The sequence below is a fragment of the Pseudorasbora parva genome, chromosome 9, assembly GCF_024679245.1.
Source record: "Pseudorasbora parva isolate DD20220531a chromosome 9, ASM2467924v1, whole genome shotgun sequence".
Taxonomy (NCBI): Eukaryota; Metazoa; Chordata; class Actinopteri; order Cypriniformes; family Gobionidae; genus Pseudorasbora; species Pseudorasbora parva.
Genome location: NC_090180.1, coordinates 6,771,777 through 6,798,653, shown reverse-complemented (window position 1 = coordinate 6,798,653; position 26,877 = coordinate 6,771,777). Strand labels below are relative to the sequence as shown.

The 26,877-nt window shown below is 39.0% G+C and overlaps 1 protein-coding gene across 1 annotated transcript in view; it reads left to right on the top strand.

Annotated features, from left to right (window-relative positions):
* Positions 1-26,362, top strand: part of cdh18a (cadherin 18, type 2a) — a 62,150-nt gene extending 35,788 nt beyond the window's left edge. Inside the window, exons 5-12 of the mRNA XM_067453677.1 lie at positions 9,241-9,408; positions 9,725-9,912; positions 10,049-10,302; positions 11,426-11,562; positions 14,453-14,574; positions 18,870-18,984; positions 22,291-22,542; positions 25,607-26,362. Of these exons, the coding sequence (XP_067309778.1) occupies positions 9,241-9,408; positions 9,725-9,912; positions 10,049-10,302; positions 11,426-11,562; positions 14,453-14,574; positions 18,870-18,984; positions 22,291-22,542; positions 25,607-26,112 (1,742 nt within the window). The 3' untranslated portion in view covers positions 26,113-26,362. The remainder of the gene's footprint in view (positions 1-9,240; positions 9,409-9,724; positions 9,913-10,048; positions 10,303-11,425; positions 11,563-14,452; positions 14,575-18,869; positions 18,985-22,290; positions 22,543-25,606) is intronic.
* The last annotated feature ends 515 nt before the right edge of the window (positions 26,363-26,877 follow it).

Below are 26,877 nucleotides of genomic sequence, written 5' to 3'. Positions count from 1 at the left end.
CAATAAACTGAGGGTGATGAATATGGATGGTTTTCTACTGAGACTTACATGGTACACTCAATTACTTTTGCAAAGCCCGGGTGGATAAACAAATCTTTTTCATAATATTATCAACACATGATTGAAACATAGACTGCACGACCCAGACTACAGTGTTCTGTGGTGGCAAAAAGCACCCGAACCGTGGCCTACTTGTTATGATGTACCACTCGCCTACAGTGTATATCCTAATTTAATGTTTCCTCTGCTCCTTCCTTTTTTCATTCTGTGCTTAGTAGCCATTTGGTTCAATTTCCACAGTGGTGGTGTTTGTTTATGTCAGGTTGAATGTGCCTGGAGGGTGTTTGTCCCAGTTTGAAAGCGCCAACCTGCAGAGTGTTTATCCCACGATAGAGCCTATTTGGTGCAGGATAAATTTGCTTGGCTTATATGTTGTTGAGCGTGCCAGGGTGGTGTGTGCAACTGTATGCACGTCTATATCAGCAGTGTACAAGGTAATCTGGTGAGTAGCATCTGTCACAGCTGTTATTGGGTGTATAGTTCTTCAGCAGCCCCTTGTCAGTAACAGCATGAGCTATTGACCCCAGAGACTCAGTTTAGCACCAAAACATACTTCCATCCCTCAAATATCTGCCACAAAACCATGCCAATTTACACAGAATTGCTTCATGGGTACTCCACTGTGTATTTATTTATTATGTGTAATTGCTCATTCAGTCTCCCTCCTACTGGGACCCGTGGGATTGTCGTCGTCCTCCACTGAAGCGGGATCTTTGATGGCGGTTTGTCTTTTAGTGGTGTATTTGGCGCTAAAACTATGAGATTGGATGGACTGTAATCCTGCCGCGGCCACTCTTTCAACTCTTTTCTCAGCTCTAATCCCCTGTTTGTAGCTATTATGGAGGTTTTGATGGGATTAAAAGGCCATATGATAATGTTCACATCAGGGTTGTATCATTGGGTGTTGGTTTAAAGTTGCACTCTTGCATATCAGCATTGCTTCCTTGTTTTGGCAGGACGTGTCTGTTCCCTTAGCACTGAGAGCAGTGGGTGTTTGAATTGTGCCAATACTCCAGGTCTAGAGGCATTTTTGCTCTAGGAGAGGGATAGGGTACTGATGGAGGCTCATCTCCTCGCTTTTTAAAATGTATTCAAATAGAAAATAGTTATTTTAAATTGTAAAAATATTTCACAATATTGCTGTATTTCGGATCAAATAAATGAAAACTAAAAATTCAAAAATCTTACCGTCCAAAAACGTTTGATAGTGTATATGCTCATAATGATAACACCAGACAACAATGAGAACGCCAGCACTCAAAACGCAGATGTACATAAGCTCATCTCTTTTCATCTCTGTCATCCTTGATTTTGAACTTTGCTGCTCTATATCCATTTGGCTGCTATATTCACTGTTTAATGTATGTAAAATTACAGTAGTGGCATCAACCATCAAAAATTCCACATCAGTCAACCACTTCCAACACATTATATAGGTAATTATTGTCAGTGACTTAGCCACTTTCTGGTCTATATTTGGTAATGTTTAATCTTCAATGTATAAACTCCACCCACTTGGCCCAATGTAGGAATCCAGCAGCTGGTTGAAGGACTTCTACGTCTTTTCTGGCGCTTCTGGAAGAATCACTTTAATTTATTAAAATGTGAAGATCCAATTTTCACTCTGACTCCATGAATAATTTGATCTGACTCTGATTGTATCCATCATACTCAACTGATCAGCATACGATATAAAACACAATGACAAAATAACATGAAAATAGTTTCAAAGACACATCGCAACAGTGTTGCGTTCTGAAAACAGTTGCTTCCTTCAGTGGTTTGTCGATTCCCTTTAAATACTCAACCAGAACAAAGAACAATAAACAGTCAAAAGTCAAGTCAAAGTCAAGGTCAAGTCTATATAGCGTTCTTTACAATGGCAATTGTTTCAAAGCAGATTCACAGTGTTAACAGGAAAATAATGCTACGGAATTTGATTCGGCTGTACAGCTGTTTTGAAAAAAATGGTGATGTTATCAAACTCATCTCTTCATATAGCGACAATGTAGGCAGATCAGTAATTAAGTTGACAGAGTTAATTTTGATTAGTAATTAAATTGATTTGGTTATTTAGTGTCCCCAACTGAGCAAGCCAAGCTAAATGTGCCAGTGGCAAGGAACCCAAAACTCATCAGGTGCATAATTGAGAAAAATAAACCTTGGGAGAAACCAGGCTCAGTCAGGGTGCCAGTTCTCCTCTGGCCAATTAACACACAGTGTATGATTATTATAGTTTGCACCCAAATATGTATGCATCTTTTGGTTGAACTTGCGAAAAAATAGTCATGCCTACCTTTGGGGGATGACAGCAAAGGTTTATCAAAGATCTTTATGAGCATTTCCCACACCAAAGTAACAAGCCCTGTTGTCTTTATGTCCTGTTCTACTGATGTGGGTATTAAAATCTTTTTATCAATTGCACCAAAAGTATTTATATTGACCGCAAAGAAACCTTGTGGCAGTATCCGTGAGATTTGCATGATTGTGTGGGCCCTGAGACAGAGAAGGTGAGAAGGTCAGGTCTCAGCAGGGGGAGATAAGATTGGGTCAGGTGGAGTCTTGTTTTCTCTTTTAGAGCTTTTATTTGGATGATTGAAGTTCTCTTGTCTTATTGCAGCTTAGATCTCTTGAGTTCGTTCTCAGGTGAAATCCATTTTCATAAATGTTAAACAGTTCCAGTGTTCGATGTGAAACATTAATGTTTTTGTTTTGCTTATTTAATTCTGTTCTGTTCTAATCTAGTCTATTCTTCAATATGTGCAGTATAATGTGGTCTGGTATAGTAAACTACAGAATAGTGTAGTATTGTATAATATATTAGTATGATGTACTGTAGAGTATACAGTATGGTAAAGTGTAGCATTGTGCTGTGTATTTTGGTATCGTAGAGGATGCTTTATTTGGTTTTCTTCCAACTGTAGAAGCTTCCACCCATTCACTTCTGTATAAAGAACAATGAGTTGCATCACTGTGTCTAATCCTCTTAGCTGAGAATTACCTTTGTGTAGTAGTTAGATTGCCCCATTTGCCGGCGGGTGATGCTTAACCTGCGTGATGTTTCGCACTTTCGCTAGAAAGGGCTGACTATCTGTTGTTCCATAGGAAATCAAACTCGAGTATATAGAGCAGGGCTTACTAAGTCTGCATCAGTGTCTGGTCCTGTTTGCATTATTTACTTTCTGTCTGTGCTTTGTGGCTACTAGCTGAATACTAAGAGCCTGTTTAACATGAACATTTTGCTTTTTCCGTTGTGTTGTCTGCTGAAATCCCCTGTCCTGGCAGGTGGTGTCTGCTCTCGATGGGCTGGGTGCAATCTCTATGACATTCTCTGGGGCTGAACACTGGCGTGTGTTTATTTGTTCTGGCGGATTGAGGTATCTGTTTGCATATTTTGTCTCACTCCCACTGGTCATGTCCATTTAAAAAGAGAACTGCACGTTCAAATATATAAATTGTCCATCTCGCACTTTCACACATAGCATAAAATTGAAATTCCATATTTGTCATTCTGGCAAATACTTTATACTGTATATAGCATTTTTTCAAGTGTATGTGTATATGCCGATCAGCCATAACATTATGACATCATGAGGTGAAGTGAATAACACTGATTATCTCTTCATCATGGGATATATTAGGCAGCAAGTGAACATTTTGTCTTCAAAGTGATGTGTTAGAAGCAGAGAAAGTGGGCAAGCGTAAGGATTTGAGCGAGTTTGACAAGGGCCAAATTGTGATGGCTAGACGACTGGGTCAAAGCATCTCCAAAACTGCAGCTCTTGGGTGTTCCCAGTCTGCAGTGGTCAGTGTCTATCAAAAGTCATCCAAGAAAAGGAACAGTAGTGAACCGGCGACAGGGTTATGAGCGGCCAAGGCTCAATGATGCACGTGGGGAGTGAAAGCTGATCCGTGTGGTCCGATCAAACAGACAAGCTACTGTAGCTTGAATTGCTCAAAAAGTTAAAGGGGTCATGAATTGAGAAATCAACTTTCCCTTGAGCCTTTGATATATAAAAGTTCATCGTGATATAAGAATTTCCTGTACATTTCAGAGCTGAAAACTTATTTGTCTGTCAAAGTGCTTTTATTGACTCAGAATATGTCGACCCCTGAGGTCATTGTATGCTGAAACGCTGCTTCAACAGATAAATATGTATGTCTGCTTTTGTAGCCCCTCCCACCGACTCGCGGAGCTAAACGGATCGCACTGCCTAGCAATAAACATGACGAAGAGAGTAAGATACTGCACTGTGCCTGGATGTTGAAGAACACAGTCCCTGCATATGTTTCTTTCCGATTCTAATATCAGGAATGAGTGGATGCACTTCATTTTTAATGTAGTTCCAACTCACGTGTGTAAGACACATTTTTCCCCGACTTCCATTTCACATTTCATGACACAGGTCGAGATTTGCAGACATACTGAGATTAAAACACAATGCTGTGCCTTCTATATTGGATCCGACAAGAATATATAGAATTGCATTGCATTGTTACAGATCATTTTCAGTTACACTATCAAATAAAATTAGAAAAAACAGATACATTAGAAATAAACTTAATTAGGAATAACTTACCAAGCTGTCACAGGCTGCAATATCATATCTATTTGAGGTGTTCTTGTCCTGCGATTCAGGATCAGACTCGGGGCATGTATGGGCGAATCATTACACTTGCCATTCTTTCACATTGGACATTTTCAAAACAATTCCCCACGTGTTCTGACGGGGGAGTTGAAACTCATTATAATATGCAAATCTATTTTACAATCATAGCAGTGGGGCATTGGCTTCCAAGTCTTCAGTTTGGAATGCCCATAAGAACTGAGCGTTCAGGAGAGAGGCTCAAAACATTTATTCATTAGAATGTTTTTGAATGTAAAATATATGAATGTAATAAGCTGACTTCAGACAAGAGTATAAAAAAGTAAAAAGTCCAGTTCATGACCACTTTAATACAAAGATACATAGGCAGCGTAATGCTTTGGCCAATGTTCTGCTGTTGGATGGTCCTCCCATCCATGTGAAGGTTACTTTGACACATACCACCTACCTTAGCATTGTTGTAGACCATGTTCATCCTTTCACGGAAACAGTATATCCTGGTGGCTGTGGCTCTTTCAGCAGGATAATGCGCTCTGTCACAAAGCAAAAAATGGTTCAGGAATGGTTTGAGGAGCACAACAACGAGTGTGAGGTGTTGATGGCCTCCAAATTCCCCAGATTTAAATCAATCCAATCAAGCATCTGTGGGATGTGCTAACAAACAAGTCCGAGCCATGGAGTCACAAATTCACAACTTTCAGGACTTAAAGGATCTGCTGCTAATTTCTTGATGCCATATACCACAGCACACCTTCAGGGGTCTAGTGGAGTCCATGTCTCGATGGGTCGGGGCTGTTTGGGCAGCAAAAGAGGGACCAACACAATATTAGGAAGGTAGCCATAGTGTTATGCCTGATGGTGTAGTTCAGATCATATTTATTTGTATAGCACTTTTTACAATACATATCGTTTCAAAGTAGCTTTACCAAAAAAAAACAAAAAAAAAATGTAAGGTAACCGTTCAAAGTAATGTCCAAAAATGTACAGTTATGAGATAATAGTCATGCAGTTAGTTAACATCATGTATTCGTTTAGCAGAAACAATGATCTCAAGCAATTATTAAAAGGTGTGATCAAAATGATTACAATCAGGGTTTCAAATAAACACCAGGGGAAAATTTACTGTGGCTGGTAACGCCTATCGACACACTATAGCCAATTTGGCGGGTTATGATTAATAAAGGATGTTCTATCACTTTGCATTGCATCGCTAACAGAATCATTCCGCTAAAAGGACCCTCAAATATTAGCAAAACAACTAGGGTCACTCTTTGAGAGAAACGCAGTGCTTTAAACATTTGAAGACATTGTTTTTTTTAATGACTGTACACACACCGGCGGCACCTAAGACTCCGGTTGTTCAAAATCATGCTGCACCAACACGCCACTCATCATAGTTTTTTTCATTGAAATACAATAGTTTAGGATAAGTATATGTATGTAATGACTTCACCCTTGGAGATTGTGTATTGTGCATTTTTCAGTAACAGAAAAAAGGTTTTCTTTTGTGGCTTGAATAAATATGATTCCGAGATAAATAATATAGTTCACACTTTATCTTTCCGTTTGTGCTGTTTTTCTTTTTGTTTCCGTTCGCGCTGTTTTTCTTTTTCTTTCAAAGAACTTAATTAAAACTCATTAATTCCACTTTGTTTTGTTTTGGTTATTAGAAGTTCTGAATGACTGGTAACTTTTTAAACATTTAGCAAATTAGCCAAATTGGCTATATACTATAAATATATTTCTGGGGACTCGCCATAGACGTAATGGTTTTTATACCATACAAACCGTATATGCTATCCTCCTACACTGCCCCTGTCCCTAAACCTACCCATCACACAAAACTTTTCTGCATTTTTACATTTTCAAAATAACTCATTCTGTATGATTTATAAGCTTTTGTACCCATGGTGACACAAGTCCCCATTAGTCTGCATGCATTCAGATTGAAGTCCACACCAGGCTAGAAAAACATGTGCACTCACACACACACACACACACACACACACACACACACACACACACACACACATACACACACACACACACGTTTCTTGTTGTGATCCATAGGCATAATTTTTTTTAACCGTACAAACCGTATTTTTTATCCCCCTACACTGCTCATAAACCTGCCCATCACAGGAAACATTCTGCATTTTTACTTTCTCTGAAAAACTTGAAAAAAGGGGACATGGGTAATGTCCTCATATTTCACCAACTCCTTGTAATACCCATGTCATACTAGCCTGACGTGGTCATACTCAATTCTAGTCAGAATATGAGTCTGAAATTGCTCCATTGGGCTGTGATTATGAGGCGTGTTTCAACCGAACCAGGAAAGACCTCAATTGGATAGACCTACAACCAATCAGAGCAATGAAGCGACGCATTGTCAAATGTCAACAGACAGGGTTCAACTGCACTGTGTTGCCAAGTCCTTTTTTTTTCGGTTGTTTTCTATGTCCGCGGGTTGAAGCGACTATGTGTAATATATAGATATATATAGACCCATGAGTGCGAATTTTAGCAGGCAACCTTGCCAAAATAACACACATTTTACCCCCCAAACACCATTTTTTCCCCAGAGAACCCCCCAAGAAGCTATTGTTTAGGGCTAGTAGTTGGCGGATTTTGTTGTAAAAACTTGGCAACCCTGTCTGCACGTGCGCTGGAATAAACGATCTTAGCCGGTTTTGTAAAAAAATTAAAGAATTTAATGATACACAGAGTACTTACCCAACATGATCATCATTTCTGAGAGAAATTGTGAAGGTAAATGCATATACAAACAAGCTCTCCATTTAAAATTTGACAATTTGATATAATTCAAACCCCTTTGATGACGTGATGATTACATTACTGTTGATCATCTGTCCGTCATCGTCTAAAGCCCACCTTGATGGTTTCATTGGTCCGAACAGTTTCTGTTTGGAGATAATCACTCCTCTATGGAGCGAGGCCAGACCGAACTGCCCGACCTAAAAATTTTGTCGGTGGGGCTAAGTTCGGCTGGCATCCAGGCTAATGTCATACCCATGTCATTATGCAAATTTGTGTCCTGATATTTCACAAAAACAAGCATGCACACACACACACACACACACACACACACACACACACACACACACACACACACACATGTTGGTCTATGTGATTTACAGGGACTCTCCATAGGCGTAATGGTTTTTATACTGTACAAACCGTATTTTCTATCCCCCTACACTGCCCCTGTCCCTAAACCTACCCATCACAGGAAACATTCTGCATTTTTACTTTCTCAAAAAAACATCATTTAGTATGTTTTTAAGGCCATTTGAATTATGAGGACATTTGATATGTCCTCATAAACCACATTTATAGTATAATACCAGTGAAATACCCATGTAGTTATATAAATTTGTGTCCTCATAAACCACATAAACAGGCTCACACACACACACACACACACACACACACACACACACACACACACACACACACACACACATTTAGGTCTTCTTAGGTTTTACTTAACTGTAAAACATCAATAGAAAACAATGAGATATGTACTATATTTGCTTGTATGTATATGTACTATGGTTTCTCCATAAGGATGATGGGTAACCTTGAGTATTTCAAGGCCTTTCGTACAGTTATTTGATAAAACTGTCAAGACATATATACTGATACCAACAAGTAAATAAAATGTATCTATAGTGCTATGTACTGACAGAGGTTATGTTTTTTTAAATGATGCTATCGATTTCCATTATTTTGTAAAGACACCCTTTGTTGGGGGTGTTGGTGCACTGGTGCCTAAGTTTGTCTTGCCAGTTGGTGCTCATTTCACAGTAAATATTACCATGGGATCTCATGGAATAAAGGGGCTCAAATGCAAGTTCACATGGCAAACCCAAGCTGTTCTGCTTTGCAGCCTTCCCTTCATCCATATCTTATCCTCCATCTCCTGAGGGAACAGTTGGAGCAGATGGCAGACTTTGCTTTAGAGTTGTGGAGTATGCTGGAGATGATCACCAGTGTGCTTTTTGCACATGTGTATGTGCACATCTGAACAGGAAGGTTCATGCTAAGGGCTTACGCCATATACGAACAGTGCATGGAGAAGAGGGGTCAGCACTTGTCCGCTGGTGTGTTGTCAAGCTCGAAAAGAACCTGTACCAGGTCAGAGCAGGGGCAAATCAGAGGATAACCACTCGTTGTGAGCTCACCGCCTCAATAACTAGGGGTCAAAGATCTGCAGTGTGCACATGATATTCTGGACACGTACCCTTCCAGTGAACAGGGCTCTTATTGCTGGAAATGCCATCGAACGACTAGAAGCTTGATTTAAAGGCATGGTTCACCCAAAAAAAAAAAAATATTTAAACTTATTTCACTTCCTTTCTGAAAACATGAAGATGTCTGAATGTTTAAACTGCTCTTTTTCGACCATTGCTTGGTGTAGGAATGTAGGTCATTTTAATTTTTGTACTTTAACACCTTCATTTTAACACAGGAGAAAATGGGAATACCATTTTGAACATGTGGCACGTTGGTCCGCGGTCATGTATGCTTTCTGTCCTCTGGGTCACAGGTGTCATCAGGACAGCTTTGCCGAACATGGACAGAGAAACTAGAGAGATGTACTCCGTCATCATCCAAGCCAAAGACATGGCCGGCTCTGTTGGTGGTCTGTCCGGATCTACCACAGTCAACATCTCACTGACCGATGTCAATGACAATCCACCACGATTCCCTCAAAGTATGAGTCTCAGTTTCACTCAGTCTCTTTCACCATTGAAAAAAAGTCTGGATTTTTTTAAAGTACACCCCTTCTACAGAGACCATCTAATCCCTAAATCCTTTGAATGTACCGTGAATTTATCCCAAATGGCTGCATTCGTTTGAGATTTATTTTGTGAAAATAAACAACTTTTATTGAGCTTGCTCAGGTTTATCCCATATAAACCCTCTAAATTAACTGATCGCAAGCAACACTTTTTAATATTTGCATCAAAAGCTTTGAGATGTTTAATGAAATCCCATCTGTTGTGTTTATGTTTTTTTCTCCACTTCAGAGAACTATCAGCTTTATGTGCCAGAATCTGCTGAGGTGGGGAAAGCAGTTGGTAAAATCAAAGCCAATGATGAAGACCTTGGTGTCAATGCTGAGATGACATACAGAATTACCAATGAAGAAGGAGCTGCCATGTTTTCCATCTCTACAGACAGTGACAAAAGAGAAGGAATCATCTCCCTCAGAAAGGTCTGAACTAGATGTTCACACAGAACCGATGCTTCAGATTTGGGTTCTACAGTTAACTTATGTTTGCTCATTCAGCCATGCCCTGTCTTTTCAATTTCCGCTTCTCCCTTGATCTGATTGCTGATGTTCTTTCTAGCCTCTGGACTACGAGAAGAAGAAGGCATACTCTTTGAACATTGAAGGTGTCAACACCCATCTGGATCCGCGTTTTTCTTACCTGGGCCCTTTTAAAGACACCACTACGCTCAAGCTCATCATTGGGGATGTTGATGAGCCTCCAGTGTTTACTATGGACTACTATATCATGGACGTGTATGAAAACGCTCCGGCTGGGACAGAGGTTGCCATGGTAACAGCTCAAGACCCAGACAGCACTAGAAGCAAAGTCAGGTGAGTTTTTAGAGCGAATAATGCTAATATATACGCCATTGAGTATATTCCTCTTCCTGACATATTTCTAACTGTTGATAATAATAATAATAATAAGTTGTATTTATATAGCGCCTTTTCAGAGCTCAAGGACACTTTACAATAAACAAACAATAATAAAGCCAATTGACAAACAGAGTAGACAGAACAACAGTAGGCAATTGAGAGTGCAGGTAAAATAATTGAGAAATCGGAGTGGAGAAAAAAAAAAAAAAAAAAAAAAAAAAAACAAGTATACATATATAACAAGTATAACATTATATATATATATATATATATATATATATATATATATATATATATATATATATATATATATATATATATATATATATATATATATATATATATATATTATAGCTGTCAATTTAACTGATTATTTGAAAGATGATGAATATGATGCAGGGCAACAACTCACTCTGTTATAGAGCCTATACAATTTGTTAAAATTAGCCTAAAATACAAGATATGGGGGCAAAAAATGCCCCGGTTTATGTTTTATTTACATCATATGGTAGTGCATAGTTTTTCTGTTCTGAATATCACAAGTGCAAATAAATTAAAAGTTAATACTGTGTTAATTTACAGTGACAATACAATGAAAATATAAACACAAGGCAGAGCTGTTCGTCTCCTCTCAACACACATTGAATTTGCGTTCTGATTTTGAACAAATCGGGTGAACAAATGATTCAGTGGACCATTCATAAAGAGAATCATTTACTTCACTCTTGAATGAATCAGCTGTTTGAACAAATTGAATGAATGACTCAATGACTTAGTCATTATGACATTTTTTTTTAATTTCCATGCCTTGCACTTCACCAGAAGTCGCAGTGGCCACAGTAGTGCATAAAGTCCATTCATATTCAGTTTTTCCCCGGCAAAAGAACAACTACGGCATTCATAAAAGCTATTTACTAATTCTACTTTTTGATAATCATTGTTTAACAGAATTCATTTTTAAACTCAAGAACGCCATTTCTTTAAGCGTTAAAATCTTTATAACTGCATCTGAAGTACGTCATCATAACTTGAATAATATATTTGAGTTTAAATTTTTACTTCTGTATTGCAATTTTAGGTATTCCATTGATCAAAATGCAGAAGGTGATGCACTTTTCAGCGTTGATGTTGACAGTGGACTTGTTACAACCACCAGGAGTCTAGACCGAGAAGAGGTAGCCTGGCACAACATCACAGTGATGGCTTCAGAGATTGGTATGTATTGCTCTCAGGCCAGAATCCTGTCTGTATTCATTGATTTTTTTTTTTTGTATGTTGGTTTCTAAGAAAAACATAGGGAACCATTTTACCAATGATATCTTCGTTTTGAATCAAGCATTCTTCTTGAAGTTTGGACAGGGAACACCTTGTCCAAGAGGGAATCATAGGCCCTGAAGTCGAAATCATCGATACTGACCAAAACAAATGTCTCCTTGAAGGAGTGTTGCATTGTGGGATTGATGTTGAGGCTGCTGCTAGCATGCTCGTGTGGTTTTGAAGGTGGACAGGGTCAATCAATTCTTCTCTTTTTCCTATTTGTTTCTTTTTCTTTTTTTACAGATGCTTATCTAAGCAATTATCTTTCCTCTTCGCTTTTCTTCACAGTGGTGTTCAGCTAATGAGCTAAACCTGCCCTCTGTTAACTCTTGCTGATAGTGGACTGATAATGTTATAGGGCATTATATATCTCAGTTGCATCATACGGAATGACGTTGTGTCCGAAATGGGTCCAATAACTGCAAAATGGGTCTAATGTTTCCCACACCAATTTTAAATTCATGCCACGCTTCAGTGAATCCCACGAGAGAAGCATGAATCATTTATATCTCACTGTAAGGTTTTCAAAATGGTAACTTCAGGCTTTTCAGGATTTATTTTTCACATTTTGCCTTTACTTATATGTTGAAAACCTTAAGGATTCTTCTCAAAATGTATTGTGTGAAAATGATTGTGGTGTCATTTCCACCCCAACAAAATGTTTTGCTTTAATAAAGTTTTTTTGGTAACACTTTACACTGAGGTTCAATTTGTTAACATCAGTTAACATCAACTAACAATGAAAAATACTGTAAGGTCCATCCGTTAATCCGCCCAATAACCGAATCTAACGGCCTGGTTGAAGGACAAGCCTTTTCACCATTTCTGTTAAATTCACTTTATTTATTGTTATCGATTTCCATATCTGACTCCGTTAATAATTTTATCTGACTCCAATTCTATGTGACTTCCTTAAATTTGTTATGTTTGCAGCTTAACAGCTCATCATTTTAGTTGTGATTTAATTTAGTTTGTTGATTTCTCTTAGTACCTCTTAATTTCAAATATTCATTCCACCTTGGGACCCGGAGTCGCTCAGAGGCTAATGCTTGCGAATTACATCATCTCACGGACACAAATTAGTCAGTTCTGATATTACAAAGGAGGCCAAGTGACTATTTTACCTTTAAGTGAGTCGCACTTACTCATAATGAAAAGTGTAATTTTAGTAATAGTCACGAAGCTGCAACTTGTTAATAACAGTGACAGTCAGAAATCGGATTTCCCTCATGCTTAGCACTATGCTTCAGTCATGACGAAAGGATTTACGGAAACTCCTACTACTCCTCATGCGACACTACTAGAATAATGATTTCAGAAAGATGCAGAATAAATCACGATTCCTTAGTCCACAACTTTCAGCATAAAAATATAAAACACAATTACTAAGTAATATAAAAATAGTTTCAAAGAGTCATTATATCGTGCACAATACATACTGCTTGTGTGAGTACTATTATGACATGGACACGACACGGCATGGGGGCCCTGGCTAAAGAATGTTCCCAAATGGGAGCTCTGCTGGCCTTCCTTATATACACATACCAGAACAAAAGGTTGTAAATATTTGCAACACAATCACCTAGTCTCAGAGGAGAGGTTTTAGATATCTTTCAAAGATCACTCAAAAAAGAGCACAGAAATCTCATATGTTTCAATCCTTCTCATCCTACTAGTGACTATACAGTAAAGTTGACGCCAATTTACCAATCGAGACCTTTAAAAAGACACTGGACATGAAAGGGATAAAACAATAGATTCACAAAATACATCATCTGTAGTATGAAGGGAAGGGAAGGGAAGGGAAGGGAAGGGAAGGGAAGGGAAGGGAAGGGAAGGGAAGGGAAGGGAAGGGAAGGGAAGGGAAGGGAAGGGAAGGGAAGGGAAGGGAAGGGAAGGGAAGGGAAGGGAAGGGAAGGGAAGGGGGAGGAGGTGGTTTTGGTCTTGGTTTCCTACAGTCTCTCTCTACAGATTCTACCTTAGATTAGTGAGTTTTATTATTTTAACGCAGGGCGTTGGATCACAGCTTTTGTCTTAGCTGTAAAACCAATGCTTAAAATACTGTTGCATTTATTAATCTTAGTTGATGTTAATTTTAACATTTGCTAATAGGTCTGCGTTATTAAAATTTAAAATTAAAAGTTGTATCTATTGATATTATTTAATAAACCTGAGCCAACATTAACTAAAATGTTTTTATTTTTATGAACTGACTTCATCAAAAATAAATAATGTAACAAATGCATTAATTTTGCCATGTAAGTCATGTGAAATGAAATATGAGATGTGATGTGTGCAGTGATTTTGTCAAATTAAGCAAAACATTTGAAAATATAATTTAATTTCATATTTGAAATACATGCAAATGGAAAATTAGCTCTAACAAAACAAAGGAGTCAGTCGTTTTGTTCAATAAATGTCTAAAATTTCAATTCCATGATAGAATATTATTAAACACAATACAGAGTTATTAAAATTTGCTGTTAATTACATTGTGGTGAAACAACAATTCATCTGTGACGCATGTACTGTTGGACACAAATAAACTAGTAAGAGTCTAAAAAGTCTACACAGGGTCACAGTATCTCTGTATTGTAAATCAAATGTGGTGTATATCAGCAAATATTGCTGATTCAAGCTTCACGCCAGTTTGTTCTGATATGGCATGAATTCAATCATGTGAAATCCCTCATACATCATTCATTCATTGTTGTTTTGCCAGTTATTTTATAATTGTCCTGACAGAAAATATCCATGATTGAATATTTGTCATATTTTTTTTTTCCAGACAATCCAAATCTGGTGAGCTATGTCCCAGTCACAGTCCAGGTCTTGGATGTCAATGACAATGCCCCCTATATTGCCACAGACAGCGCTCTGGTTGTGTGTGAAGGCTCCAAGGCAGGCCAGGTTAGTTATCACCTCTCAGTCCTTTTCTGTGTGTGTCCCTATCATTCTTTTTCGACCTGTCAGCTCCCATCTGAAACCGTTTTTCCTATCTGCACTTTTCCCCTGTCTTTTTCTCCTGCCCTGTTATTTTCTCCAACAGTCTTTTTTCATGCTTTAATTTTGCCTTTCAGTTCTCCCATATGTATGAACCCACACGTTCCCATGTACACAAATGCTAGGGACACATGCATAAATGAGAAACGCATACGCTTCCTTTATGATATGTCTGACACCATCAAGGATGGATTTATCTGTGGCCCGACAGACTTCGGAGGCTCTTAAACCTATAAATAATTCAGCATGTACCAATGTATTCACCGGCAGATAGGAGTCCGCATCAAGCGCACTAAGAATGGCTCACAGGAAATGTTAATCATTGCACGTTGAAATGTGGGCCCATGTGCAGCATTGCACAGCAGTGCAGCGGCATAGCCGTTATAGCTTTACCCTTGAATGAGATTATGATTTAAGCGGTTTGACACACACAATTCACACACAGTGGGCGACAATGCAGGGTTTCCTATTTTTTTTTTTTTTTTTTTTTGGGTGATTAAATATCACTCTCTGGTCATTTGTGTCTGCTGTGCTGGTGGTAAACCATATAAGGTATTATGTCATCATTAATTCACCCTCATGTCATTCCAAACCCATAATAAGATATTCTTAATTAAACTTGAGAAGTTTCTGTCTCTCCTTTGATAGTCCAGGTAACCAAATCGTAGAAGACCCTAAAAGGTCATAAAAGTGTTATAACATGAATCCATATGAATAGAGCGATTTAATCCAAGTCTAAAGGTATGGTTAAATTATTCTGCCTGAAAGAATGTGTGTGATTAATGTCCATAGTTGTGTTTTCATTTTGAAGCCTTGCTTAATTAAAGGCTGTTTTTAAAGCACCATGGTGCTTTTTTTTTGTTAAATTCTACTTCATTCAAGCCCAGTAACCCATTTACTGTTTTTTATAAGGCAGCGGTCCATTCATAAGCGTAGATACGGGCTCTCATTAATTATGACTTTTGGTCTGCTGGGCTCAAATCGGTCCATCTAACATCTAAATAAAATCCTCGTCCCAATTACTGAAATTTGTGATTGTAACTTTGTAAGATAACCAGGGATTGTGGTCATGCTGTGGCTCTTGATTAAGTGTTTCCACAGAGATAAGGCAGAACCATGTTACTTGTACTGGCATCAACTCACTGGAAGCTTTTTCCTTTTGATCTGCAATGCACTGATCCAAAACAGTGCTCTGCATGAGGCCATGCACTGTAATTAGGGAAGAAAGTTGTAATGTAGTGACACTGGTGGTTTTCACACTCTTGCTTGGTCCGAACCCAAGTTCTATTCTACTTTGCACCACTGAAAGTGTGAGAAAAGTGTGATAGATTTGAAAGCATCAAGTCTTGAAGGTGATTAAAAAAAAGCACTCAGTATGTTTGACATTATATGTAGGGATGCACGATATTATCGGCACGACATCGGAATCGGCCGATAAACGCTTAAAATATAAAAATCGGCATCGGCCGATATGAAAACATTATGCCGATATGCCTTGCCGATATGATAACGTGTTGATATGCGCCTGCAATAACTCACGTGTGCAAGGAGTGCTACAGCGATGAGACCATGTCAGCACTGCAGTCATTCTTCAAGTGAAAACAAGAAAATACATTGCATGTACAGTGATTTATATTGACTGTTTTTAAAGGCTGCCTTGAATTTCTGAATGCACGTACAGAAGGACGTGACCATCAGCAGCAGATTTGCCACGTTTTCACAACAAAACTAGCCCAAAACAAGCCCAATCGCGTCTCCCCCTCTAGCGCGTGCGGCAGCCTCCACAGCAGCAGAAGCTCCTCCAGGTCCTAGTGCCCTCCAGCTAGACCGCTATATATTTATACATGTAGTGGGGGCGCTGTTGTTACAGTAATACAATGAAAAGTAGAATACACAAATAAATTGAAGTTACTTCTTGTTCTGAATAAACAAATCAGTAATGATGTCATAAATCACAAGCATGACACTTTTATTAAAATTAAATACTTTTATATACAGTGTATTAATCTGTAATAAAAATTTACGAAATGGATGATGAAAAATAATCCAAGGAGCTCTACAATAATTGTAGAATTAAAAGACAGCATCAATGGATGTCATGCCACCCCCACTTCATGTGCACAAACGTTAAATCCAAAAATACAATATTTAGGTTACAGCTGCATCTGGGGTGAAAAATTACTGACTTTATTATTGTTATTTTCAGAGCTTTTAATGTACTCTTATCATAAAAAGAACTTTATTAACATTTATTTATCTTCAACAAGAATCCTTTTAGTAAGGATACCTCAGAAATCTGAAACCAGAATGAAAAAAAATAGTTTTTGCTCAAAATGGTGTTGTTTCCAAACAAAGGGAAAAAATAAACATATATCGGCATCGGTATCGGCATCGGCAAAAAATGAGCTGAAAAATATCGGCATATCGGATATCGGCAAAAATCCAATATCGTGCATCCCTATGCCATACCTTTACAGCTAAAAGTGTGTTGAATTTATGGATGTAAGTTTGTGGCATGTAGAATTTTTGGTCACACACTTACTTACTTTAATTTATTTATAAAAAGGACCATGTACAATTTTTAACATAAATGTTTCCATTTCATGTATTGTAGGCTACCATATTTAGCTCAAAGCTAATTTTCACCCGCAGTCCTTTGGCAGGTCAGCATAAACAATAAAATAACATACACAATACATATATTCACAATAAAAACATACACATACTGTCAATACAAACAATTAAACAGCAACCGTGTCAATGTTTACAAAGCTGGTAATTACATTCGATTACACCCGTAAAAATAAAGGTGCCAGGAAGAACCAAAAATGGGTTTTCACAGTGGTGCCATAGAGGAACCATTTTGAGTTCTCCAAAGAACCGTTTTGTGAACAGCAGCCATATCACCCTTTAGCCCAAAACTGGTTTCCCACTGAAGCTAAGCAGGGCTGAGCCTGGTCAGACCCCTGACAGGAGTGTAAAGCGCTTTGGTAGTACATATGAAAGCGCTATATAAATGTCTTATTCATTCATTCATTCATTCAAAGGTTCTTTAAAGAAAATTCTTTTCCTAACTATTTTATAGTCTAAAGAAGCTTTTTGCACTACAAAGAACATTTTGTGCAATAGAAAGGTTTTTTAGAAAATATTAAAGGTTCTTCAAAGAACCATACACCCTGCCAAAGAACCATTTAAGAACCTTTATTTTTTTAAGAGTGTAGGGTCCAGTTCTCACTATTATTTAACTATTAACTATAACTTTTGCATCAGTAAATTTGAGTTGGATAGAAATTGGTTAGGAATAAGGGATGTAGAATATGGTCATGCAGAATAAGGCATTAATACTGTATGTGCTTTTTAAGTACTAATAAACAGCCAATATCCTAGTAATATGCCTGCTAGTAAGCAACTAGTTAATTGTGAGATTTGGAGTAAAGTGTTACCGAATCGTCTTTTCTTATGCTCACTCAGGCTGCATTTATTTTCTGATGCAGCCGTAAAAAATATTATTTTTTTAGTTCTGATGTATCCCTTTGGATTAACCACCAAAATGTGAGCTGTTCCCAGATGGCAGAAGGCAGAGTTACATAATTATATGTAATGAATATCGGTTCCCTTCCACATATTAGAACAGGTTGGTTTCATACCAATTGCAAGAGAACTACCATAAAACCAAACAAACTCTCCAAACTCTTCCGTCAAACCGACTCGAATCCACACCACATGCTCTGAAGTGAAAGTGCCCTAGAGAGAGAAACCCCTGGTCTAACATGGGTCGTGCAGCACAGACAGGTGAAAGGCTTCAATAATTGGTCCAGACTCTGCATGAGGAGATTCCCACTTGCAACTGATGTGCTAGCAGGAGCCAATTAGGTTAACAAGCTGACAAAACATCATGAGGCTGAGCAATGCTTCAAACCAGCTATCTTTTCAATGACTGTAATCCAGACACCCAACTGGCCAAAGGGCTTCGGGTCAGCAGTCTGAAGTTAATGTCTTTCAAAAGAGGAGAGGAAGAAGAGGCCCAGGTGGTCCAATTACATTTCTGGGTTATAGAGAGTGAAACAACCCGCCTCTCAGAGAAGCAAAGGCATCTGTTTTAGATATTTTTAGTGCCACTTACCATTCAACTTTAATTTTGAAAGAAGAAAAAAACTAAGCTTGAGCTTTACGGTTTCTCTACGGTTTCTTTCTCCTCGTAGGTCATTCAGATCATCAGGGCCACAGACAAGGACAACTTCGCCAACGGAAGGTTCACCTTTGCTCTACCAGAAGACCTTCCGACGAATCCAAACTTCACTCTGAAGGACAATGAAGGTAAAGTACAAACAATAACAAAGCCGCTCCCATAGGGTTTGTTTCAGCTTGGTAAAACATCTCATTAGAAATAGTTTGATGAATCAAGCCTGTATTTAAAGAGTTGGTTGCAAAAACAAATTCTATATTCAGTACTTAAGTTGTACACAGGCTCTCATGAAAGTCAAATAAGATCCGACTGATCTAAAGAGGCTCTCCGATGGCTTCTCCGTAATGGAATCTTTCTAATGTTTTCCAACTGATTTCCTGATGTTTGCTCAGGGCAAACCCTCAGTGCCTCTCCACAAACATATTTAGTACCACATGTTGTCACACAGATCACCCTCAGTTTCTGCCTTCCCCTCCTCTTCTTGCGCTTTCTTTAATATCATTGCAAGGCCAACGGTACCGTTTCCCTGGAAACCAGGTCTGTGTTTATGTTAGCTCAAGGCTCCCTGGTGGAGACGGCCGGGCTGTAATGATTTTCTTTTAATGCCGTACTGCTGCTTCAGTGAATCGGGACTGCAGGTGGACCGGTCTGAGTTTAACAGGGCAATCAAGGCAGATGCTAAAAGCAGAGTTCAGAGGAGCTTTATTTGAATTTGTATCCTAGCCAAGGTCCCCCCCAGGCCACTTCATCCTTAAATAATATCCCACCGGATGGACCATTATGGGCCATTTTACGCGTTGGGGGTTGGCGCACTCCTCGGAACACACTTGAGGAATGCTCTGTTGCGCTTGCTGTGATTGAGTGGGCGTGTGGGGCTGTCATCCTTGATCACGTAGATGTTTCTCTCCTGGCACTGCTGTCATTATGCCAGCGTCCACATGACCATAGTGCTCGCCAGGGTGAGGCGGAAGAAAATATGATGGAAATTCCCTCCGGAGGTGCACTTATTTTCCCCCCGGGAAATGGCGGTGAGTTCAATTGAATAATAATCATCTTGACTGTTACATTTTTCGACATAGTTCATATTCTGAATCCAGGAAGCATTCGTAATGAAGCTCTCCACTGCTTCACTAGAATGGGTGAGGGAATGCACAGTGCGCCACATTCACAAAGATAGCCTACATCAAGTTTGACAGCGTGCCACGGCTTTGGCAAGAGTGTTTGTGTTTGTGTCATCTGGGATGGAACACATTACATCGAGAGGGTTCCTCCTGGGCCACTTCACTGCAGGTCTCTCTCAGGCCATTTATCTCCACCATTTAAACACTCACATTAAGTTATAGCAGCTAGAGAGATCAGGACTCATGCCAGAACTGCAGTATTGGCAGTATATGTTGTTGTTGTTGTTGTTGTTGCTATTTCCTATTACTTTATTTATTTTTTGAATATTTTTTGCACGACCCATCTCACAGTGATGATTAATTATCCACAGTACATGCATGATTCGCTCTCATGTATTTTAACAGGGAAAGTGTTTACGACTCACTGCTACATAAATCAAAGCACAACTGTGAATTTCCCATCCATGTATAATTACAGACCACGTTTTCTATGTTGTTTGTAAAGATGCGCTAATGATCGTTCCACCCTCTGTCTTTTCATGTCCATTTTTTTAATAGTGTTTGGACAGATTAAATGGAGTCTACCTGGAGGCCATTTCATAAAACCCCTACAGCATGAAATCAAACACAAATGAGCTAAACCTAGGGGTCACTACATGAAGGGCTGATTTATGCGTAAATATTTCAGAGATGCTAATTTTGGTAGTGTTAACGTAACCTTGAGTTTGAAAACTTTTCTTTCCCTAGTATCTTGCATGCACAATCAGTGCTGGTGCTGCAAGCATTAAACCCCTTAAGAGAAACGGCCCTGCATCCTCTGCACTGGTGAAGATTTGGGTGTGGATGCCACTGACCCCACCAAAGAGAATAGTAAATACTATCACGTTTTTCTAGCAATCACAGTTAACGAATGGAACTGAAAACAGACAATTTCTCCATCGATGTAAACATGGTGCATTTGAATAGCATGATTGACATAAAAATGCCCCCATCAGTGCTAAGCCCAAACTCACGTTCTTGCTCTCCCGCTGGCTAATATTCAGAGGGAGACAGGGTTAATGTTGGATCCCAAACCCCCTCAAATCCTCCCAGGCTGCAGAGTCTGAAGACACTAGATCAAACCACATTTGCAATGTGAAGAAGCTGCATGACCATGCATACACTGAGATGCTTAGGACATGCCTGTTGGTGGGTGTGTGCGTGTGTAAGAAAGCAAGGTAGCGACAGCTAGAGAGGAGGTGATAAACCTTGCACAAGCCTTTCAAAAATAAGAAAAGTTGGAGCATGCACTGTAGGGAGTTAATAAAGCATGATGTTTTTGTCACTGTGTGGGGTTTACAGTCTGTCAGCACACCGGCGCTCCAACACTCCTGTAAGGGAGGAACAGCAGAAAAGCAAAGGTTTTTTTTTTTTTTTTGTAAGATGGACCAATATAAATCAGAAAACATAAACATGAACATGTAAATAATTATTGCTGACTGCAAATTTTCTGGTTTGTATAACACTAAATTCTGATGATCTGACTGCTGCTGTTGTTCAGATATTTGGGCCTAATAATTTTTTTTTTTCTTTTTTTTTTTGTGCATTTTTTTTAAAACAAAGTACAGTTAAACAATAATACTGTCAAATATCATTTAAAATTTAAAATGACTTTTATTTTTATATATTTTAAAATTATTTGTTCCTGTGAAGGCAAAGCTGAACTTCAGTGGTGCCACATGATCAGTCAGAAATCATTTGAATTTGCTGATTTGGAGCTCAAGAAAAAAATGTGTATTCCTTACCATATTATTTTAATATATTTTTGTATAATTTTTTATTACACACAGATTTGTAACACAAATAGGTTAGCAATTTACTGCAATGTGTTATTCTAGGTATTTACCTATAATGGCTAATTAATCAGAAGTGTCCTACATTCACAAAAAATACTTCCGCCTTGCAAAATAAGGTGGATAGGCCAACTAGAAAATTATGGGGTCCCATTATCATTTGGCTATAATTTATTTGTCTAAATATATCGGCCTGCTTTACTTATTGAACCAGTAACATTAAAAATCACATTTCTAATAAATGTTGTCTTTTATCATACTGCTGTGGCTGCCGTTTTATAGACGTTGTCATTTCAACAGCGAAGAATCCAAACCCATATCAGACAGCTTTAAAATGAAGTAACAGAATGCAATATTCAAAAAGCTGTTCTCCATTCTCAGAGGCAACCGCCAAGGATGGGGAGCGAATTGTTTTGTTGGCTTCTGTTGCACGGCGTCGTCATGCATGCAGCCAGCGAGAATAAACCTCTGCTCTCTCTGACAGATAGCAGCGTGAGCGTGTTGGCGCGCAGGCAAGGCTTCAGCCAGGCAGAACAGGAGCTGTACCAGCTGCCCGTGGTTGTGTGGGATGGAGGAGAGCCCCTCCTCAGCAGCACCAGCACGCTTACGCTCAGGGTGTGCCCGTGCCAGCGCGGGGCCAGAACGCCAGTGTGCAGGGCTCAAGCCTTCCTGTCCTCGGCCGGTCTCAGCACTGGAGCCCTCATTGCCATCCTGCTATGTGTGCTCATCCTCTTGGGTAAGACTCAAAACTCAAGGGCCAAGAGAAAAGCTTGTTTCTTTCCTCAATGAATTTGCCATCAAAGAAATGGGGTCCAAAGTTTTGAATCCTCTAGTAAACGTATTCATTTATTTATTTTTGAGTGAAATAGTAAAAAAATAGTTCTTTGAGTGAAATAGTAAAAAAAAAAAAAAAAAAATTATTATGTATTTTGTTTTCACATTGTTTATGATGGATGGATGGATGGATGGATGGATGGGTGGATGGATGGACGGACGGATGGACGGATGGACGGATGGATGGATGGACAGATGGACGGATGGATGGACTGATGGATACTGCAGGATAACCAAGCAAATATGATATTTACATTGTTTTTTTATAATTTTCATAGACAAATCCAAGGAATTGTGGGATGATGTATATTCAAGATGTTCTTTTCTTCTTATTTATTTGACCTGACGTCCTAAGAAACACTGCTTAAAATTCACTGGTTGTAGATGAGAAGTTTCAGCCTGCAGAAAGTGTGAAAACCCCCTCTCTCACTCTGGAACTGACAAAGCCAAATATAGACACTACTCAAGAATTCCGCACAAATGTGTGGGCTGAAATCAGGAACAACGGGTAAAACATTCACATAACTTAATAGACATCCAAATTTTGGGCAAAACAGTCTTCTTGAATTTAGATGTTCATTTATGGCAAAACACAAAACAGACGATTTTGCCAGACCAATGCATAATACTCAAACTCAATAGGTTTATTTCAAAGTCTATTGAGCTGCCTACCTACTTTGCTGATGATAACATTATGCAAGCCTAAGCTGGTCTTCAAATGTCAGTTTGTCTCCCTGCCTGGTCATGTTGGTTTGTTGGCTGCATGGTTTTAGAGGGGTTTTGTGCAGTTAAACTAAATAAATATCAGCTTGGCAAGTCTTAAACCAGCAAAGGTGAGCAGCTTAGGTTGGTTTAACTGGGTGTTTTCAACAGGGTTGACAGCCTTACGTAGGTTATGACTAACGAAGTAGACAGCAACATTAAGCTAAGGTAACCTTTTTTTATCTTTCCTTTAACTCAGTGAAATCCTTCATCCAGTTGAGAGAAATGTTAGTAATATAGTCATATCTAAAAAACATAGACTAGTTCACCTAATATACACTCACCTAAAGGATTATTAGGAACACCATACTAATACTGTGTTTGACCCCCTTTTGCCTTCAGAACTGCCTTAATTCTACATGGCATTGATTCAACAAGGTGCTGAAAGCATTCTTTAGAAATGTTGGCCCATATTGATAGGATAGCATCTTGCAGTTGATGGAGATTTGTGGGATGCACATCCAGGGCACGAAGCTCCCGTTCCACCACATCCCAAAGATGCTCTATTGGGTTGAGATCTGGTGACTGTGGGGGCCATTTTAGTTCAGTGAACTCATTGTCATGTTGAAGAAACCAATTTGAAATGATTCGAGCTTTGTGACATGGTGCATTATCCTGCTGGAAGTAGCCATCAGAGGATGGGTACATGGTGGTCATGAAGGGATGGACATGGTCAGAAACAATGCTCAGGTAGGCAGTGGCATTTAAACAATGCCCAATTGGCACTAAGGAGCCTAAAGTGTGCCAAGAAAACATCCCCCACACCATTACACCACCACCACCAGCCTGCACAGTGGTAACAAGGCATGGGTCCATGTTCTCATTCTGTTTACTGTCCAATTCTGGTATTCTGGTAGGCTCGTGCAAATTCTAGCCTCTTTTTCCTGTTTGTAATGGAGGTGAGTGGTCCTGCTGGGGTCTTCTGCTGCTGTAGCCCATCTGCCTCAAGGTTGTGTGTGTTGTGGCTTCACAAATGTTTTGCTGCATACCTTGGTTGTTACGAGTGGTTATTTCAGTCAAAGTTGCTCTTCTATCAGCTTGAATCAGTCGGCCCATTCTCAGACCTCTAGCATCAACAAGGCATTTTCGCCCAAAGGACTCCCGCATACTGGATGTTTTTCCCTTTTCACACCATTCTTTGTAAACCCTAGAAATGGTTGTGTGAAAATTCCAGTAACTGAGCAGATTGTGAAATACTCAGACTGGCCCGTCTGGCACCAACAACCATACCACTTTCAAAATTCCTTAAATCACTTTTCTTTCCCACTCTGACATTCAGTTTGGAGTTCAGGAGATTGTCTTGACCAGGACCACACCTCTAAATGCATTGAAGCAACTGCCATGTGATTGGTTGATAGATAATTGCATTACTGAGAAATTTAACAGGTGTTCCTAATAATCCTTTAGGTGAGTGTATGTATGATATGTAAGGTCTGGTTTCTCACACAGGGCTTAGATTAAGGACTTAGTTCAATTAGGAAATGTAAGTATATTTAATAAACATGTCTTAAAAAAAAAAATAATAATATATATAAATTCACGTTTAAGCTGTTTCAACTGACATATCTTAAAAGATGTCACTGCCATATATATATATATATATATATATATATATATATATATATATATATATATATATATATATATATATATATATATATATATATGGCAGTGACATCTTTTAAGATATGTCAGTTGAAACAGCTTAAACGTGAATTTTAGTCTGGGACAAGCTAAAGGCTTGTCTTTGAAACTGGGGGCATATGTATTGTTTGCAACAAGAGTCTCCCTTGCCCTTCACATGAGGTTCATTATTTGTGGCACATTGATTTAGGCAATCTAAATTAAATTCCATTCATTATAAATCAGTATTGCTTTAGTATTGGGATATTTTGTATGCTGGCTTTAAAAAGAAGCTGTCTATAGGCAGTATGGCAGCTCACTAGGTTTTAGAACAGTGCTATATCTGTTCGAATAAAGAGGCTCATGAAGCTATTTATGGCAAAACATCATTGATTTCACATCAATACATGAGTGATTAGGTGAATATTTACCCAGACAAAGCGTTTCTCTGTATGAAAATGTCAGCAGACAGATGATTGCACTCCCATGTGATACGTAACTAACTCACAATAGTAATAAAGCTAATTCACATCATAATTTACATGGATGAACAAACTGAGCTTATGTCTCCTCTCTTGTAGCCATCGTGGTTCTGTTTGTCACTCTGCGTAGCAAGAAGAGCAAAAAGGAGCCTCTGATCATCTCAGCAGAGGATATCAGAGAGAACGTGGTCACGTACGATGACGAGGGGGGAGGCGAGGAAGACACAGAGGCCTTTGACATCGCGGCGCTGAGGAACCCTGAGGCAGCAGAGGAGATGAGAATAAGGAAGGACCTGCGGTCGGAGGTGTGGAGGGCAATGGGTACTGAGGCTCTCAGCCCATCGCTGACCTTACCAGACGAGGACATCCACGAGGTGATTAAGCTCAAGGTGGTCGAGGCAGACCGGGACATGAGTGGCCCTCCGTATGATTCTCTTCAGACGTACGCTTATGAGGGCCGCGGCTCCCTGTCTGGTTCCATCAGCTCTCTGGACCTGCCAGAGCTTCAGTCGGAGCTGGACCTCAGTGAGGTAGACAACTGGGGCCCCGAGGTACAAATACTTAGCAGAGTATTTCAAGAGAAAGGCCAGCAGCACACCCCCTAATGGCTGCGCATGTTCCATAAACCAGACGTTTTGTGTCGTTTCCCTGATGTCTGGTCAAATGGGACTTTGGTGAAGACTGAAGGTTTTTTGTCATCCAGTTTTGATGTGGGATTATTTGACTGTTGTTTTTCACTGGCCTCCAAAAGTGGAAGTAAGTTGATTTTTGAAGAAAAAGTTTAAAATTGAGAAAAAAATGAGAACTCATAAAGGAAGCTATTTTCCCTGGTGTATATTTTCTATTGCTTAATAAAAATTCATGATTCCAGATAAGTAAAACATGCATCTATTGAATATTCCTTCTTTTCCAGCTACAAAAGCATCCAGTTCAATATCCTGGCTGGTTTGTGATGACATCTGTCGCACTACACTGATCATTTTCCTTCTCAAAATAGAAATTTGATTTCTGTTTTCACAGCCTGCGGTGTTTAAGTTTCCATTTTTCACCAATATGATGCCTTCTCCCTTCTATACTAGATCGACATTGAACGTATAGTGTGAAACGTTTAGTATAAATCACCTCTGTCAAAAGCAAGAAAATAACTTATTATAATTCTCATGAGCAGAGAGAGTTTTAATTGGATAACAACAGCATTCTGTGAAAGATAATTGGATTCAAATGCTTGAGTGGGCACCTTTTATTACTTTCCTAGGACTTATAAATCAACTGTGAAAAGTCTGTGTTGCAATCCAGTCCTGATCAATTCCCACGAGCCTCACAACATGCAGATAAAGAGCCCACAGACTGCTTTAATAGCCAGCATAATG